At 41.8% G+C, this 20,850-nt stretch overlaps 1 protein-coding gene across 8 annotated transcripts in view; it reads left to right on the top strand.

The window, feature by feature from the left end:
• Window positions 1–20,850, top strand: part of SORCS1 (sortilin related VPS10 domain containing receptor 1) — a 436,617-nt gene that overhangs the window by 170,064 nt on the left and 245,703 nt on the right. For all 8 annotated transcript variants that reach the window (XM_083616531.1, XM_083616537.1, XM_083616535.1 and 5 more), the window contains exon 3: window positions 18,061–18,160. In XM_083616531.1, coding sequence (XP_083472657.1) covers window positions 18,061–18,160 — 100 coding nt within the window. The remainder of the gene's footprint in view (window positions 1–18,060; window positions 18,161–20,850) is intronic.

Genomic DNA, 20,850 nt, shown 5'->3' with positions numbered 1-20,850 from the left:
ATTAAGGTCATAAGGAGAGTTTGCAGTTGCTTTCCTCCCTTGCTGTTGAGTAAATTAATTCAGTTGTGGGAGGATATTTCAGTCCCAATTTAGTCAGAGTGCTAAGCTCAGGAGGCCAATATGAAAGGCGTGGTGTATCAAAGAATGGAAAGGTGGGAGAGGTCACAACCAGAACAGCTCTCATGGTGCAAACTTGAAGTGATGCAGATGATAATTTTGTAGGAGCAATGGGAGTTCCTTCCCATTGCTCAAGGTCTGATCTCACATTTGGGATTGGATAATTGGTCAGAGAAAATAGATGGGAACAGGGATCTACCTGCAAAACACACACACACAGACACAAACTTAAAATGAGGGGTGTCATCGTATAGCCATGCATCCTGTGAAGTAAGAGAAACTTGGCATTACTACAGGGGAAGGAAGTAGAATTTGTCCTGCTCTCTATTTTCTGTTCCAAATAATAGTTAAGAATGGGATGACTATTTGGCCTTGGCTGATAACATTGCTGTAGTTATTATGAGCTGTAAATAATAAGCAACCACAAGAAACAGTCTTCAAAAGCATGTGAACTTTGGTTGTTGTAAATCTCAAATCCATGTAACCTTCTTCCTACCATGCCTGGTTTTACACTGAGTGTAGTATTACCAGATCAATTGATGATAGACCTACATTAATATTACTCACTTAGAACTCATGAAACCTTACTTGTTTTAAAATTGACACGGGGGTTGAAATTCAACAAGTATGAAAATACAATTATGTGGGAAGCTTCACCTGTTGACATTCTGCCTGTCAGGCATCTTATGACATACGTATAGCAAAAGAAGATACAAATTTGCATACAGCACAAAGCAAATGCAAATTTTTATGTAAATTTGTATCCCTTTTGCAAGTGGGTGAAGGCCGCCCAATCTACATGCAGTGTAATGGTCATCAATAGTTCTGTTAATGCCCCTTGCCAACACATCCATAAGAACATAAGAGCCTGCTGGATCAGGTGAATGGTCCATCTAGTCCAACATCCTGTTCTCACAGTAGCCAATCAGATCCTTGTGGAAAACCCACAAGAGTACTCTCCACTCCTGAGTTTCCAGCAACTTTTATTCCAATGCATTACTGCCTCTGACCGTGGCGGCAGAACATAGCCGTTGATAGTCTTGCCTTCCATGAATTTGTCTAATCCTCTTTTAAAACCTTCCAAAAGTTGGTGGCCACCACAGCCTCCTGTTGGAACAAGTTGCATAGTTTAACTGTGTGCTGCGTGAACAAGTATTTTCTTTTTTCTGTCCTGAATAACTCTAGAGTTATTTGACAACAAGAAAAACTTCTCTCTATCCACTTTCTTCAGGCCATGCACAGTTTTATAAACCTACCTCATTTCACCTGTCAAACTTTGTGTCATAAGCTTTGGAGCTGTACACTGAAATCCAAAACCAATTGAAGTTAGTGAGGACTCAGCTACATTAGTCAAGTTACAACATTATAAGTGTGTTATAACACTGCAACACCAGATGGCACTGTGGAGCTGAAATCACAAGTCAATGATATTTTCCACTGTGAGCTTTACAACAGTTTTTTTCAGAGCGTTTTTTATAGCTGTGTAGATCTAGCCAGAGATTCCTCTCATATATGGAAACTGAAGTTTTTTGGAAGTTTGCTGAGGATGGCCCAATGTAAGACTAGTAACGAAACATCTTTGCAGAAGCTTACGAAAAGTTTGACCTATCATTCAACATCCAAAAAACTGAAGTGCTGCACCAACAAGTACAAAACAACCCCTCTGCAGCGCCACAAATCCAACTCAGTGGTGTAATGTAGGTAAGTGTTGATCACTTCTCCTACCTGTGCAGTTATCTTTCCACATGGGCCGAAATTGATGCCAAAATCCAGCAATGGCTGAGCTCTGCGAGTGCAGCTTTCTACCAATTGAAGTGCAGATTGTTTGAGGACTGGGAGATTCGCAGGGAAACCAAAATGCTTGCTTACAAAGCTATTGTACTAGCAACTTTACTGTATGCTTGTGAAACATGGACCACTTATAAATGCCATCTCCAACTCCTTGAAAGATTCCATCAATGGGAAAAATACGTTTGACTTGGGAAAACAGGCAAACTAATGCCAGTGTACTGGAAGAGGCAAAGATCACCAGTGTCGAAGCGATGATTCTTCAACATCAACTTTGTTGGACTGGTCATGTTGTTCAGATGCCTGATTATCATCTTCCAAAGCAACTACTCTATTCTGAACTTAAAAATGGAAAGCGTAATGTTGGTGGTCAACAAAAGAGGTTTAATGACTCTCTCAAGGCAAATATAAAAAAGTAATATAAACAATGACAACCGGGAAACACTGGTCTGTGAGTGCTCCAGTTGGAGAACTGCCTTTACCAAAGGTGTCATGGGCTTTGACGATGCCCAAACTCAGGACGAAAGGGAGAAATGCGCTAAGAGGAAGAGACACTTGGCAACTCCAACCTGGATACTATGTCCCCACTGTGGAAGGACGTGTGGATCCAGAATTGTCCTCCACAGTCACTTATGGACTCACTGTTAAGGCCTTGGTCATAGAAGACAACCTTACTCGGATACGAGTGATCGCCAAAGAAGAAAGATTACCCACAGAATCACTAGTCACCACATTTATTAGTAGCTTGCTCTGTTCTGGTCTAATATGAATTTGGGAACTGTATAAAAGTGTTAAAAGGTAAAGGGTAAAGGGACCCCTGACCAGTAGGTCCGGTCGTGGCCGACTCTGGGGTTGCGGCGCTCATCTCGCTTTATTGGCTGAGGGAGCCGGCGTACAGCTTCCGGGTCATGTGGCCAGCATGACTAAGCTGCTTCTGGGGAACCAGAGCAGCGCACAGAAACGTTGTTTACCTTCCCGCCAGAGTGGTACCTATTTATCTACTTGCACTGCGTGCTTTCGAACTGCTAGGTTGGCAGGAGCAAGGACTGAACAACGGGAGCTCACCCCATCGTGGGGATTCGAACTGCCGACCTTCTGATCGGCAAGTCCTAGGCTCTGTGGTTTAACCCACAGCACCACCCACGTCCCGTATAGAAGTGTTACAGACATTCTAATTCTATTTCTTATTCTAATTCAGTCCCACTGTTTCCACATCTTCTCATTACTTCTGAGCGTACTTGTGTGTGCAATAAACCCTCAATCACACAACATGCTTGTAATGACTTGCACTCTAATCCATGGAAGCTTGAACCACAGCAAAAAAAATGTTTCATTTTTAAGGTGCTACAGGATTTTTTGTTGCTTTATATTTTGCCAGGAAGCTATGGGGGAGGGGAGGGACAATAACAACAGAGGCAGAAATAAGTGTAAGTGAAGCAATTGGGTCTTCGGCATTTAAAACTGGATGGATAATTCTGCCCTTGCTTTGGCAACAGCATCTGGCATACTAGGAATTATAATGTTCCCTTGAGTGCCCATTAATAAGCCTACATTTCCATCAAGGGAACAGGCGGGTGATGCACAGATCGTCACTATCCTAAAATGAAATTAGAGGCATAATTTATGTATACATTTGTCATACATTTATAATCATTATAACACAAGTGCCTAAAAATAATTTCTAGATCTCTATTGGATAACTCCGGCTCCCCACCTCCACCACACATGCAAACTCCAAGGCAGACATATCTTTTCAAGCAGAGAAAGAGCTCTATGTATAGTTCTAACTGGGTTGTATTTGAAACATCAGTTTATGTGAGTCAGACACAGAAACGTAATGGCGAGTGTGGATGATGATGCAAGATCAAGTAAGGGTGAAGATGATAGCCTTATTCAGGTGTTTGCCTGAATGTGTGTGGACCAAGAGTACAGAAAAGGTGTGGGGTGTCCACAGAATCCTAATCAGGGTTCTTGATCACAATGAGGATTCCAAGCATGTTGTTGTTTAGTCGTTTAGTCGTGTCCGACTCTTCGTGACCCCATGGACCAGAGCATGCCAGGCACTCCTATCTTCCACTGTGTCCCGCAGTTTGGTCATACTCATGTTTGTAGTTTCGAGAACACTGTCCAACCATCATTGCAAGCATATTCAACCCTTTTGTGCTTGAAAGTCCCCTTCACATCATTCACCTCAACAGCAGAAGATCTGAAATTCAGCTGGCATGGATGGGGATATGAGTTAGGGCATGTGTGTGTGTGTCCCTGCTACCACTCCAGTATGAGCCCATTTGTATTCAGGTGAACATCCACATAAGGCTAGACAAACACCCTAAATTTGGTAGAAGTGATCTGAATATGCTTTTTGAAACAGAAAAGGGAAAGAAGGGCCTTACTTTGCTTTGGAGCAAATACATTTTCAAACCATTTGCATCCTACTTAAATATGTTAAATCTATATTCAGCATAAGAGAATTTAAATAAGTGCCTCAAACTCTGAACGATTTGAATTGCAAAGTTTCTCTGCGAGCATTTCAGAAAAGGTCCTCTGATTTTCCAAGAGCTCTCTTTTGACTTATAGGTGTTTCCAGACAGGTGTTTCTTGTTGGATCACTGCTCCTCTTGCATGTAAGGATTTCTTTTTCTTTCCAGCATCAGTGTAAAATCATTTTCATCAAAATACAAACCTACATTTTAAAGAACTGTTGCCAATGATTGATTTACAATGTCTCAGTGATCTCTTTACAGTTTAAGCCCCTGTCTAGATGCACCCATACTGCTAGCACATGTACTCTGAAGGTGCTACATTAGAGATGGGGGGGGGGACTTTGATTCAGTTTGAATTTAAAGCTGAATCTATCACATTTGCACTTTCAAAAACAACATGAGAACTGAAACAGAGCCCACCTTCCAGAATTTTCACTTAGCCAGATTTTGTGATGCAGTTCTCCAACCAAAGTTCACAAAAACTACATCATAAGGGGAAGCAAAACATAAAAAGTAATATATCAGTAAAGTTGCCCATGAGGGGGTTGCTTTCCTGAGTGCTCCCTCCAAGCTGCTAACCAATCACATGCAGGCACCAAATGGGTTACCAGGCTTTACTTGCTTCTTTTCTGGTACCAGCTACAAAACAGCAAGTCTAAACCATGGCATGTTCTCTCCCCCACCCGCCCAACAGGTTAACTTGTAGATTTATAGGGGCTGAGGGATGCTGGCAACTAGCCAGCCCCATCACATGCTCCCACTTTGGGAGACTAATTGTTACCACCTGCCTGAGGGGCGCCACCCAGCAGGACTTGCTCGCAGGATGACAAAAATAACATACACCAGTGCATTATTTTCAGAGAAATTGCTTGCAGAAATGTGCACATTAGTCAAAACCACAGACAGTAATGTGTTTATTGAGAGAAATTCACTCTAAAATGCTTAACATTTTTAATGGGGATTTTTGTTTTATTTTTTGCAAATTTCCTCAGAAATGTGAAGAATGGCGTCATTTCAGTTCTTTCAGGTATAACCTCCTGACCAAGTCAACAGAGAAGGCTAAGTTGTTGGGCAATGCTTTTATTGGCACTAACCAAGCTTTCATGTTTTCTGGAACTCTCCACCAGACAAAATATAACACAGTGGCTGAGGGTGACAAGAGAAAACGAACAAATAAACAGAACACCCCAGATTTGGTCAGCTTGTAAACTCAGTTCCAAAGTGAAAACTGGAGGCTGAATGAGTCCCTCCCAGGCTATGCACCTAGGATTCTGGGATAAAGAAGCAATGGCTGCCCCCCCATCTCTAAGAAATTAAAGTCTTGCTTTTAGGCCAGATCTGTATTGGCCAGTTTATTAATATACACTATGTTAACATATATTGATTGACTATATATTAATATATATTAATGGAACACATGGAAATAATCGAAGAGGAAACTGCTATATCATTGTCTATGAGAAGACAACCAGGATTTGTGGTTTCCAGCCATTATGAAGGAGAAGCAATGTGTAGCATTTAAGGAGAAATCTGGAAACTTAGATGATGGTGGCATGAATATGGCTCACTCTACCCCACCTTTACAGAACAATATATATATCTATATTCTTTTTTAGACCACAGCTGCAGGCCCACTTGTTGCTTTGGTTTACATAACCTCAGCCTTCAACTGTGGGGTTTGGCACAACCGCTCAGTTTTTGCCACATAAGCTTGAAGTTAGGTATCCCGTGTCTCTTTTGTAGTGATAAGGAGAAAATCCAGAAGCCAGCAGACATTTAGTTTTAATCTTCTGCAGTTGCCACGGCTGCTCTTTTCTCAGGGCTAATAATATTTTTTTGTCACCAAGCAGCTATATTTCAGCTCTTAAAATGAGCCGAGGATGTTATGCAAGAGGGAGCACGTTTTTCCCAGGTGCTGGCGAGGCGCCGGCGCAATCGCAGGCTGCCTCTGCCTTTTGATTGACAGCACTGTTTTATCTGACGCAAGGAGTGTGTTTTCACTCAAGACAAGTGGAACAAAATCTAATTTGTCTGGAATGGACTCTACTGTGAAATGTTAAACTGACCTTTTCAAGAGAAATTTACTTGATAGTTCCAAGTGAAGCCCCGGCTTTAAGCTAAACCTGTCACCGAGACGTGATTAAATTCCCTTAAATGTACAGCAGTTGCACATATTATTAATGGAAATTGAAATTGGCCTAAATGGTAACCATAAATTTCAAAAGGTGGGTGGGAGGGAAGAATGATGTGAAGGTTAAGGTGCCTTAGACACCCTAGGATTCATCACAATGGATTGAAAACATTGTCTCAGTGCCATGGAACAGCACAGCCTGTCTTCCTTGAATTTACATGGCCTTCCCCCCCTTTTCATTACTCTCTCCTTTTCCACAGATCCACCAAGGGGCCACATGCCAGTTCCATAGTCATGAGTACTAGTGAAGCAATCTGGCCATCTTCTGTACAAAACACTCCCCGCCCCCCATGTAATTAATCAGAGAGATTGTCTGTTGCATCAACATTCAATTTCTATACCTGGCTATGCACATCGAAGCATATATTACATACACAAACCCTAATCAAGTGTGAAAGGTCTGTGTGTGCATATAAAATTAGAAACGTGTATCTTAAAAAACCTCAGTAGCAGAAGCAGCCGCCTAATCATTACTTGGTGCAGTAAAGATGAAAATTAAAGAGATTAATTCAACATGCATTTGCCTGGACACATTTGTTTATCTGTTACATTTGTATGCCACCCATATAATTGAGTTCTTTCAGCAGTTTACAGACCGCTGAAAACACTCCACTCCAGCTCCCCGCTATGCAAAAAATTGTAAGAATACTAAAACCAGATAAAAATCAGGACAAATGCAGCAGCTAAAAACAATTTGAAACCAGTATAAACCCATCAAGAGGAATAACTTAGTGCAAAGCTCTAAAAGCATTAAAATGTCTATTATAATTGAAAGGCCTGGGAGAAAAATAGCATCTTTACACGGCACTTAAAAGAACATAGTGTGGTCATCAGATGAGCCTCTCTGTGGAATATAGTTCTTAAGTGTGATTGGGCATGCATGTATCTTGTGTTTTTATGAAGATTAATAGCTCATACGTAGGATCAAGACGTTTGACTGCACTCTCTAGTTAAATGAGCAGGAACAAAACATTGCAATAGTCCCTTTTATTAAAGCATGTGTGTTGAGTTGAAAACTCTATCTTAAATTATGACCAAATGGTAAATGGATCTTCTCGTATACCATTTATTTTTGCCACAGAATCTATGCCCGATTTTCCTTGTGCTCCATTATGTTATGATGGCCTAAAAATAAGACACAATTTGATCTGTTGTAGGCATTGTACTACAAAAATCGTTTTAGAAACATGGAACAGCTCATTTCAAAAACATCAGGCTATGTCTCCATGACACGCAAACACCAGTGTATCAATTCATTAATAGACTGCTTGAACACTTCACCTTGGCCGCAGCACACTGTTGTATGCTTGATACATAATGTGTGCTCTTGACCATTTTTCTTCACCACATTTTTTCTTCAGGCCTCAGAAACTATATTAATCTTCTGCTGTATGCTTTCATTTCATTTCCTGTAAAAATACATCTTCCACTGCTGGAATTGACCTCAGGTTAGGTGTCAAGGGAACAAATTACCACTCCATATCCCAGGAGAAGCTATAAATAGACTGCTTTATAACCCAGTTGATCCCCTAGATATATTGTAATAAATATACTGCTAATGACACAAAGGGCTTCTTAACTTAGTGTACTAAATTTTAGAGACACAGAAGATTCAGGGTAAGTTTTAATGCACTAATTTTAATGCATTGATTTTCATCTGTGCCTGGTAAGGGAAAGACAAGGTAGGTATTTGACATCTATTCTCTGCTGTGGTCTTTCCTCCAACCAGGAGGCCCACAGCTGCCTTACCAACCAGTCCTTGGGCCTTGTGGGGTTGTTCTGAATGCCTAGTCAATCCAGAACAAAATCTGACTCGTCTATGATTTATCAACCTGGTCCACACAAATGTTTAGGACCCCAGAGAGGAGCTCATATCCACTTGCAACGTTTCTATATGTAACTGTGTATTTTAGTAATATTTTCCTTAAGTTGCCTGTTGCTGCTTCAGTTTTTTTGTACACTGGTTAGAAATATTTCTAGTTATTAAGTGGTATAGAAAATTTAAAAATCACAGTCAAGTCATTTTGTTCCTGCTTGGTGTTTTTTGCTGCTATGCCTCACCACTGGTGGAGGACCAGGGGTGCAGGGGGAGCGCACCGCCCCTGGCGGCATGATCCCAGTGGGGTGCCATCGCGGCTGCCCCCACGCGCTGGGCACCATGCACCCGGAGGCGGCGCACCATGCCCCCAGGACACATGCCACGCCCCTGAAGGCGGCACACCACGCCCCCAGGACGCATGCCAGCCACGCCCCTGTCTGCTCTCCGCCCTGCCCGCTGGAGCTTGAAGCTCCGCCACTGTGCCTCACTAAGCTAAGCCAAGCTTTGGCTTAGTATGTAGTCTGAACCAGGATTTGTTTTTAAGCTTTCTCCTCACTCACCACACATTCTAGCCAATAACGTTTCTGAAGCATGGAACATCTCATTTTGAAACTTATGGGACAAAGCCAGTAATTACACTCGAGTGCCCTGTGCGTTTGGTTTGAATCCTTAAGAACTGAAACCTATGAACTATCAAATACATGTAATAGTTCTACAGTGGTTTATGATAGCAAGACATGGGCAACTTACACCCACCAGGAGCAACTCCTCAACGCCTTCCATATGTGCTATGTCAGGAAGATTTTGGGCATCACATGGCAGGACAGAATCTTGATCGTAGATGTGCTCTCTCAAGCCCACATTCCCACCCTGTTTGCATTCCTGTCTTAGCAACATCTATGCTGGCTTGGTCATGTAGGCAGGATTTCCAAATACATGGTCTACAGGGAACTGGCTGCAGGCAGACTAACTCTGTGTTGCAAAGATTTCTGCAAATGTGACATAAAGGCAGCCAACATGAACCCTGCCATGTGGAAATCTCTTGCAGATGACCACAACATCTGAAGAGTGAAGTCATGTATGCATAGCAGTGACCACAGGAGGAATGACCTCTGGGAGTAGCACAGAAAAAAGAAATGCCATGGTACACCTGCATGAGCACAATCAAACACCTTCATCTGCCCCAGCTGCAACAAAACATCTCTCTCTCTTATCGGTCTCTCTGCAACCACAGCAGGCAGTGTAACTCTCTACTGGTTTATCCCCAAAGGTGCACTCTTCCGTTGTCTCCCAAAACAGACAGATGCCAACCATGCTGTGTCAAGAATATTAGTGCGGATTAAAAAATCCCACATGCTTTACAAATTCTCTACCTGCAGGAGTTGGTATGGTAACACCTGTGTCAACTGCCTTTGAAAGGCAAAATTCCTTTCAACTCTACTGAAACCTGTCAGAGGCAGTATGCTTCTGAGTTGCTGGAAACTGCAGGAGGGGAGAGCGTCCTGCTTGTGGGCTCCCCATAGGCATCTGGTTAGCCTGGGAGAACAAGATTCTGTACTGGATGAGCCACTGGCCTGATCAAGCAGCCTGTTCTTTGTAGTACCTGTTTTCTTCTAACCCAAAGCACTGTGGTTTTCAGAAACCTCCTTCCATGTCAAACCTCTGCTATGGTTTTTCTAACGCAAAGTTGTGATCTGTGTGGGTGATGGGGAAGATCATATCATGTCAGACCCCTTTGATAGATGGTGACGGGTGAGGAGCCACCTGCTGTTTGCTCCCAAATGCAAAACTCATTTGCCACCCACCAAGCCTGCATGATATTCTGGCTATTTACATCCATTGGAAATCTAATAGTTTGCTGATGATTCTATCATTTGGGGGAGCCAAATGTAGTTATTAATGTGATATATAGCAAAAGTTGGTGACAGAGGCAAAACAAGAAAATGAACTCCTTAATACCCAAGTGCTTAGGGAACAGGATTGAACAGATGAAGTCACTTTTCACATTCTAAGATAAGCCATATGGTTGTGACAAATGATTTTAAGCTGTACTTTTCTGGAAGGGTGGCATTTATGGGTTCCTAGAAACTTGTTTAATTTTCAGCTAAGGGAAGCAGTAAACAAACATAAAGCAGTAGCTGTGAAGAGACTCTTGTCATTATGCTTGGGGCTGACAGTAACTTGGAATTGGGGCATAACATGAGCTGCGTGTCCTCTGATAATCTTCAGCGTGACCTTCATGAAGGCCCCCGTTGTAAAATTTTGCTGCCTTTCCAATGCTCCACCATGCCCATACCCATGCACTGTCTTGTACCCGAGTAAATTAGACTTCCTCCAGCCCACCCAACTGACAAGGAGAACAGTGCATGGGGAGGGATAACCATGAGTGTGTTTTCATGAGTGAGTGCATATAGGTGAGTATGAGTAAGTGTATGTGTGAGAATGAGTGAATGTTTGTGTAAATGCCTCCACTAGCCCCACTCCACTAGCTGACTCAAAGCCAGTGGTCCCATCTCTCCACCCCTGCATGTGGCTCTCAGTGACTCATAGGCAGCTCACCCCTTTGGCATAAGAGTGAGTGGTTGAATGCTATTTTGGCCCTGAGTGAAGAAACTCACAATGAGGCTTTCCTGTCAGCATGAATACATGAGTTACATCAGTTTCTCATTCCTGAATCTACATTCCTGGTTGAGCTTCCAAGTGCTCAAAGTCATAGGTAGCGTTGGAAGAAGGGGATTGAGTATGAACTTCCATCAGCTGCAGTAGCATCCTCCTCTTTAGAGTACCTCTGAAGAGAAAGACAACCCTTAGCATAAGAATGTAGGGTGAGTTTTTCTGGATGAGAATAAAGGCCCACCCAGCCCAGCATTCTGTTCTCACAGGGGCCAATCAGATGCCTATGGGAAGCCTGCAAGCGGGACCTGAACATATTTAACTTAACTCCATCAAAATCAGCAGGACTTCTGAGAAAACATGTATAGGGTTGCCGCCAGACTGCACTCTGTTTGCAGAAGGGATTCACGCACATTCTGTAAGTTTAGGTTTGTACATGTAAAGCTGATTAAAGTGGTCTGGCTCCCTAGCACAACAAATCCACGTTACAAAACCACAGGCTTTTTGCAGCTAGAAAAGTGACAGGAAAATACACTGAAAAGTGTGGGTGAACAAATGACCAATGGGAAGATCTGTAAACACTCCACAGTCAAATCAGGATTGCCATATAACCACCCCATTAAAAAAAACCCCAAAAACTGAATGAATGCTGAATATGGGTCTGACATAGCCCAATACCATGTAAGTTGCATGCAACCAAATCAGAATAAATACTGAATAAACAGGTCATTTGGAGAAGCTCTAGGATGTGAGCACTGATGTGAAATACACTGTTCTTTCTCTTTCAGAATTCTGATATGGAACCAACCTTCCTACCACCCCCTCAAGGGCATATTTTAAAATTTAACTATAGACCATCTTTCTGGACAAATTCTCCCTAGGTGGTAACTTAAAATGTCGCTCATCCTGAGCCACAGAGTCACCCTCCCACCCAGGCCACTTTTGCTTCCCTGGGCAAGCCTAGGGTGCAGCAAGGCAGTGCCATGATCAGGGCAACCTACTCCCCTCCACTTGAGATGAACAACAGTGGCACCGCTGCTGGGAGGGCAGTTCCACAACTCTGTCCATACACACATGCTACTATGTACTGGACTTTGTAGGGGAAACCATCCACAGTGGTACCTCGGGTTACAAACACTTTGGTGCTGGTGGCACAGTAGCAGCAGGAGGCCCCATTAGCTAAAGTGGTACCTCAGGTTAAGAACGGTTTCAGGTTAAGTGTGGATCTCCGGAATAAATTAAGTTCGTAACCAGAGGTACCACTGTACTTTTGGCCTGTGCAGTGAATCATAGGGTCAAATGTATAGGTAAAGGTAAAGGTACCCCTGCCCGTACGGGCCAGTCTTGCCAGACTCTAGGGTTGTGCGCTCATCTCACTCTATAGGCCGGGAGCCAGCGCTGTCCGCAGACACTTCCGGGTCATGTGGCCAGCGTGACAAGCTGCATCTGGCGAGCCAGCGCAGCACACGGAACGCCGTTTACCTTCCCGCTAGTAAGCGGTCCCTATTTATCTACTTGCACCCGAGGGTGCTTTCGAACTGCTAGGTTGGCAGGCGCTGGGACCGAGCAACGGGAGCGCACCCCGCCGCGGGGATTTGAACCGCCGACCTGATGATCGGCAAGTCCTAGGCACTGAGGCTTTAACCCACAGCGCCACCCGCGTCAAATGTATAGGCTGATTTTAATCAAAGCATAAGCTTAGAGACAGAAAAATTCAACCTACAATTCTGAAATACCTGTCCACAGAAGGAACAAATGAGTTCTTGCATTAGAGCTGGTATTGTTAGAGTAGCTTCAGGTGACTGCTTTGTGCACCGTAAGGTGTCCTTGTTTGCCTCCCTCGTATCAGCAACAGGAAGCTCCTTTTAAATCATGGATGCAACGTGTGTTTTGATCTGCACATGTAACATTCTGAACAGTATTCAATAATCCATCCTCATATTGGTTTCAGTTTTTGAAACCAAAACTGGTTTCATGGTGAGGTCAGGGAAGGAACAGTCTATAATCCAGTCTCTTTTTACAATACTAATTACCAAGGCTGTAGCTGTTGTAAGGTCATCGAACAGAACAGCACCCTTGAACTGGTCTTTTTGAACTTTCTGAAAATGAGTTTTCTGAAGTCTTTGAGCCAGCCTGTCTTTGAAGTGAATGCTCCATATGTTAAGACAGGTGGTACATAGCATCTGAATGAATGTAAAGGGAAATGTCCAAGATATAAATGTAGAAAAAGCCAGTTAATGATCAAAACACTACTGACTGCAAAAGACCTTGGGAAATTAGACATGCATCATAGCTAGAGATGTCACTATGTTTGTCTCCTTGGCCTAGAATATGAACCTGTGTAACTATTAAAGCCACCACAAACATGAGAAAAGCAATATAGCTTTAGAGCAGCCTTCCCCGACCTGATAGTTTTCAGATGTATTACACTACAATGCCCATCAGCCCCATTAAGCATCCCCATTAAGAGACAGGTGTAATGGGTATTGTAGTTCAGACTACAGCAACTTGGCAGTCACCAAGCTGGAGACTGCTGCTCAAGAGTTATTCTCTCACTTCTACATCATTTTAAGTGAGAGAATAACTTAATTCCTCTCTCTCAACCACTTTAGTTTGTTCATTTGGCATTCTATTTGTTTGTCAGTCTGCCTTTTTTAATTTAAATGGTGCTAAGGTATCAGACAAGAGAACAATACATTTGTTTAAAAACTGAAATAGCTTAAAAAGTTAAATGTAATTAAATAGACATTTGGTGTTTCTCTGTGGAGGGGGGTTGTAAAAAAAATAATCAGCTGAGCATGATCATTTCTTATGACTGATATGTATTGCAAATACACAGTGAGGGGGAAAATATATCAGAATAAAATCTGGTATAAACATTTAGGAACATAGGAAGCTGCCTTTTACAGAGTCAGACTATTGGTCCATCTAGCTCAGAATTGTCTGCACTCATCTAGGGTTTGATGATCTCTCCCAGCCTACTCTGAGGTGCTAGGTATTGAACCTGGAACCTTAAGCAGGATGCGCTACCACTGATCTACAGCACAATGCTACATTTTAACTTCAAATAACAATTTAATTCCCAGTACATTTTCAAAGGGGGTGGAATGTAAAAGGCAAGACAGTGCAATAGCTTTCTTGAAGACTGACAGAAGCTTTCTATGTATGTTCAGAATAACATTATGTGTTTCAACACTGAGCTGTCTACCCAAACGCCTCCCATACGTGTTTCTAAGGTGGTCAATAAAAAAATAGGGTGGAAGAATTTAAAATATATTACCGTGTCATTCATATTGGAATGAAAGTAGTTCAGGATAAAAATTAAAAATTTCATGATGAAACCTATCCCAGTTGCTGCAGACATTTTAAAGATCTAGGAAACAAACAAACAAAAAAAAAAAGGGGGGGAGTCTGCTTCACCAGTAATAAATTGTTAATTTTCATGCACAAGAGGCAACTCACTAGAGCTTGTTTTTTTAGTTGCTTCACTGCCTGTGGAAAGTCAGTGTTGCACATGTATGTGCTTAGTTCTTTATTCATGGAACACCAATTCTTCTGCTTAATCACTTGGGCCATGTGGCTGAAGCCTCATCTTCCCCAATGCAAGTCTTGCCAACTAACTTTTCTCTCCTGCTGAGTGTCAGGTGATAAACTGACTGGATGTTGCTGCTTTCTTGTTTCCAGATATTTCTGTCCAAAAGGGGAACAAGACAATTGTTGAATAGAACAAGACAATTGTTGGGAGCTGAGAACAGAGGCAAATTGAAGGGAGTGCAACTGTTTTGGTCACATTGGGCACGGAGCTTCAGGGGCACTGCAGGGGACGCCACAACTATTCTTTAGAATGAAGCACAAGAATTATGGGGAGCAGCTCAAATTGATGACCCCAAGGTCTACCACTGCTCCCAGTCTTGATGCACACAAGTCATTACCAATGATACCTGGCAGTCAAAACAAGCTGCTAACAACCAGGTCCTGAGATCAGAAATTCCCTGTGCACACAAGTTCTGAGTTCATCATTCTGCATGATTGCTTATGAGATCTGGGCGCTCCAGTCATATCTCTTATTTGCTCTCCCCTTCTCCCCGTGGTACAGGTAGTTCACACATCACACCTGTTCACAGGTGCAACCATGAAGTCAACAATATCCTCCAGCCATGGACATTTTCTGTCTGTGTCATGCATGTATCCTTAATACAAGTACATTTTTCTGCATTTGAATTAGACACCTGTTATTTGGGAGGTTTCAGGGAAATGCAAGAACAGAATTTCAAATGTGCAAGAGCTCAAGTAAAACATGTCACATGTTTCTGATCAGGGAAATTAAAAAAAAAATGGCATTAAGCAATATAGTGAAACGTTGCATTGCAGCCGGCAGCCTCAAACATTCCTGTGTACAATGCTTAAGAATCAGGTGACAATTTCCTTAGGGTTCATGTATTCAGTGGATGCAGATTGCCTATTATCATTCTGAAATACTGCGAGGAGCAAATTGAGATATTGTCCTGACAGTGGGCGGACTAATGGAATCTGGTGACTTTAAATAAAGTGTGCAAGTTATTTTGTTATAATACCATAATAGAAATGTCATATGTCTGACAGAAGAAAAAAGGAGGAGAGAGTGTGAGAGAGCAACTGTCAATGAATAATAATGAAGTTATTTAAATGCCAAGATCTTTGGGAGGGGAAAAAACATGGTACAAAATAAAAATTATTCCGGGTATGTATAACAAGGTTTGAGCTAAATTTATCGGGCAGGAGCTGGGTGGGTGGAGAGCAAGGTTAGCGCTGGTATAGTTAGATAAACCATAAGGGATGGGAAGATCAGGAAGTCATTATTCTCTTTGTTTTATTTCCCCTTGGAAACACTCCCGAAATAATGTTGAATCACAGGTATAAATGTTAAATTTGTGGTTTAAATTTATCCCTCTCTCATTATTAGATTTGTAATTTGCTCTATGCACACCAGTTTTAAATGAAACAGATGGATTTTATGTCCCTCAATAGGCCAATGATAAAAACAAAAATCATAAATGAGCCTAAGGAACAAAATGAGGAGACCTGCAAAATGCAGGGTTTAAAATTATTGCTCTTAAGATCCACAGCCCAATCCTGTGCCTGGCCAGAATCAAACTCCTCATGGTCCAATTAACTGTGTAGCAGCATTCTCCAACATGGTGCTTGCAGGCATAGCACCCAAAACATACCATGGCACCCACGTAACACCAATTCTTGTCTGGACGCATTGTCTGCCATTTTATTTCTGAGCCAAAATCAAGTCACAGTGTGTATGAGTGCAAGTGTGTGATTATCAGCAAGTTTTATTAGTTATTATTAAAAGCATAATATGTGCAGGTGTGTGCCTTTTAGGTATTTAGGATAAAAATATTGAAACTGTTGCGTTGAAAATTCATTGGGGTAGGGATAGCTGGCAAAGCCTCTCCTCCTTCCGGAGGGCAGGGGTTGTGAGCGGGAGCCGATTCCCGCGTCATGCGGGGGGCGTTCTGCCCTCTGCCCTGCCATCATCGCTGGCGCGCCATGCCTCCCAGCTGGGCACCCAATTGGGAGACACTGTGGGGGCATGGTCTAGCCGCTCCAGTGACATCAGGGGAGAGCTTATAGTTGTATTTGCATCAACAGGCTCCCCCTACTGGTGGTTAACCCCTCGTCAGACTCACCCTCTGAGTGGGTGGAGTCAAATTTGCTCTTGTCCAATGCCTAAGCCAATACCTTCTCACATGCTGTAATCAATAAAGTTGTGACCTTTTCTAGCCCATTAACCTAATATACGGTGTCCACGTGTCTTTATTATTCACAAGTGGGGGACGGATCCTCGAATCACAATTCTGAACCAGGTTCTTAGTTGATCTGATGACCTTGGAACTTTTCTAAATGTCTGATTTTTTGCCGACAATTATTTCTGAATTTAATGTACGCCACTGTTCACTCAGATGTATGCCAGATAGCTAGCATCTGTGTCTAGACACTTTCAATATGTGAGTTTCTCCCACTGCTTAATTTCTAAAAAGAAGTGGTAATAGGATTTGGGGGTGTCTAGATGCCATGTTCTCATCCCAGGAAACATTTCCATCTCAAATGTGTGCAAACTGGTGTTTTTAATTAGGGATATCTTAACTTTGGACACAATTTCAGCAACCAAATGGCTATGTAGCTTCCAAATAGGCAGAATATAAATACTGTAAATAGTTCCAAATCCAATGTATTATGGAAGGTGAAACCAAGGCCTTTTAATAATTCTACATGCCCAGTGCATTTTGAGGGAGAATCCTCCTTATTGGCACCTATAAGGTATACAGTATTAAACTATGCAGGTTTCCGTCGGGGGGGGGGGGACATGCTTTAATTCAGATACCCACACTCCATCTTCTTATTTAAATATACACAGCAAGATGAATCAAATCATGGATGTCAGTCATTTGGCACTTAGCAAGATATCTATTGTCTTGGTTAGCCAACTCTGTAATAACCATAGTCTTATGAACCATCACTGAATAGACAGCGAAATGACCTGCAAAAATAGAACAATGAAGTAGTTGCTAAACTGTCATGATATCATTTTCTTTTTCCAATATGAGCAAGCGTTTTCTTTACTGAGCAAACATCTTGAATTGTAGCACTTGGCTTGAGTGGAATAAATCCGCTATGCTATCTCAACATGATCTTAAGGCTGAGATTGGTATCTGGCAAAGAAGTAACTCAGTCTCTTGTTGTCATGACACTTGGCATTTACGACAAACATTACCACCACCTCTTAGAACTAGATTAACATTTCTTATTGTAGGCATTTATGTTGGAATGGCATCGGGAGGATGCAATTTTAATTTTTCCTAATCCAATTTAAATGCAAATGTTAACCACTCACATGATGGCATGTGTACATAATTAAGTGTCATTATATACTACACGAATCACTCAGAAAGCTCCAGAGAGCTATTTTGCTGCATGTCTAAACTTGGAAACCAGCCAAACAGTTTACATCTTAGTTTTGCTTTGGTGTTTATGCTTACTAAAGTTTTCTTAAATTACAGGTCAACAGATTATGGGACAACATATGAAAAACTGAATGACAAAGTGGGTCTGAAGACCATTCTTAGCTACCTCTATGTCTGCCCAACTAATAAGCGCAAGGTAAGTGACAACATATGATTGGTTTAACCCTGACAGAAAATTTACATTGATTGTTAGTTAATATTTACATAATGTTACCAATGTTCCTGAATAACAAACAAACAAAAACAAGTCGTTTATAATTTAGATGGTCTTGTACCTTCTTTTTAATGTTCATTGCATCCTGGTTCTCATGCTGCTTTTTGACGAATGGCAATCTTTCATAATACTATATAGCCCTTTTTAATTATTCAGTGAATGCATGGATAGGGAGAATGTTATCTCTTCCCTTATCTTCACTCCCATCTCCTTGTATTACCTGTCCATGTATTCAAGTGAAGGTGAGAACAGAGACCTACAGGTGTATAACATATGCACATTCGGGAACCATGCAAATGGCCAGGTCCCTGATCATAAATATGAAATATTCATATGTACGTGTGTCTGCACCTGCATAGAGCTCTTTGCGCAAATGCAGATGAGCATGTGGGTGGCAGGGGAAGAAAGCAGCATTGCAATCCTGCTCCGTACACATTTAGTGTATGAGTGGAAAAGATGTAGACATGGCCATGCTTTCTTCCAGCCTGAAGCTTTCGTCTTGGGGTTCTACTGAAATGGCATGAGAAACATCCTAGTGAGACTATAGGATGGGAATTGATTCTATACATCCAGCCAATGAGGAGCTGCATAGGGAACCCCTGAACTGTCCTTTTTGACATCATTAGCCCAATCCCCAGCCTCACTTTCTGCAATATAGCCTTTGATGTTTTCCATTTGACTCCACTGAAGTGTTTTAATCCTTTGCTTACTTTATACTGCAATATTGTGGGGTTGTTTGGTTAAAACATTTTGGTTAAAACATTCTTTAAAAAAACCAGGCCTAGTCACAAACCGTATACTACATACTGAATAAATTTAAGAAGTAGCTGGATGCAGGAGAATGAAGAGCTACAAGATGCTTGATGAAATATATCCTTGGAAAACAAGGAATTTTGCAATGTTATTATGACCTGTGCATGTGACACATTATTAACCAATTAAAAGTTATCTAGAAACATTGCCAAAAATGTGTTCTTTCTAAACAAAACAAAACAAAAACCTGCAACATTTCAGATATACAAAACTGTTATTGTATTCAGATTCACATGTCTCGTATTCTTTAACAGTGTTGAATACAATAAATTTGGGAATAAGTTTGATTCACCCATACTGAAAATGCACAAGATAAATAGTATGAAGCCTGAAGTTATTTTGTTTCTTCTTGAATTAGGATGAACTCATTGTTGGGAAAGGGAAACGGCTCATTAAGATGTTAGAGCCTCATCTATAGAGGCCAGATTGTATTTAAAGTTGTTTGCCTTTTAAGTACTCCCAATAGTGAGCTGAAAAGGATTTGACAAAATCCTGCAGAGAAAATGCATCCCAAAGCCCGGAAGGTTTTAATCATACGAGCACCCCACTGAGCAACAATTTATGAAGGATTTGTAATACGGGAAATGCTCACAAAAGAGGGATAGTTATTGTTGTTGTTTTCTCCTCGTGTACATATGAACAGCTAATCTTGCTTAGGACAGACAAGAAGTTTTAAGAACACTGAAAATAATTTGGGAAAGGCTTCACTTCCAGGGCCAGCCTTACTATTTGCTGGGAGCAGCTGTTGGAGGACAAAGGTTGTGTGCCTGTCTTGACTCCCCAGCCATGTAAGAAAAGGAGACCTGTCCAAACGAGTTTGCCCCTCTATTTTGCCTTTCCCTTCCTGTGAATCCCACCAGCTGAAAGACCTCCTTTTCCCCTAGCTGCCTCCACCTTGGTTAGTTACTGGATCACCTCAAGATCATCTTTAGTCCATGTGTGGGTTTGGCTTTTAAGCATGGTGTGGGCAACTACAGACAAGAGACCACAAAGCTTTATAAAAGGGGGAGGGGGTTAATCTTGAAAAGGTTTCAATATATTAATAGTTACATGCACACAAACAATCCAAGAGGACAAAAAGATATTGAAAATAAATGAGGATAAATGCAGCCAGCTATTAATATCTCAACAGTTTCTACTAGCTAAAATTCCTTTTAGCAAAATTGTTTCAGTCAGAATTCTTAGGATCTTATGTCAGGCCACTCTCCTTCCTCCTGCACCAAGATTGATCTTCCAAGAACCTCAGATCCTTCATCTCCACAAGTAGCTCATATACCCCCAAGCTACTCCCCGCCCCCCCCCATAACCCAATCCACAAACCAACCAATATCAAAAAGTATGCTTTTGCGTTTTACAGACCAGACTACTAGGAATTCACACTTTGCCTCATTATTTTCTAACACCTCCTGATAGGATTATATGCCTGCCAAGGTTGACTCTAAGAGGCAAACAACCCCCATAATTCCCAAACTAAATTATATACAAGATTGTTATGTAAACTGTTATGCCAACGAGCCAGGTATGCTCAGGTACCGTGAAGGAAACTATCATATTGTCACTGTTGAGGTAGGATACACCTGCCAGTCTAGTCAGCTTCTTTCTGTGGAAGAGGGAGATATTTTTCCCTTTGCCTCAGGCAGCAAAATGTTTTGGGCTGGCACACAAAAACATTATTTATTATTTACACTCACGTACAACCTGTTTATTGATAGCAAACTCATTGTGGACCCAGGCATAGAGATCCTTCAGCCAGTGGGGCCCAAAGAGAGGGCAATAAAGACAGATACCTAGAAGAGGGC

Source organism: Podarcis filfolensis (genome assembly GCF_964270895.1).
Source record: "Podarcis filfolensis genome assembly, chromosome: 5".
NCBI classification, from domain to species: Eukaryota; Metazoa; Chordata; class Lepidosauria; order Squamata; family Lacertidae; genus Podarcis; species Podarcis filfolensis.
The sequence above is the reverse complement of the archived record's forward strand: the minus strand, read 5'-3'. Positions and strand labels throughout refer to the sequence as shown.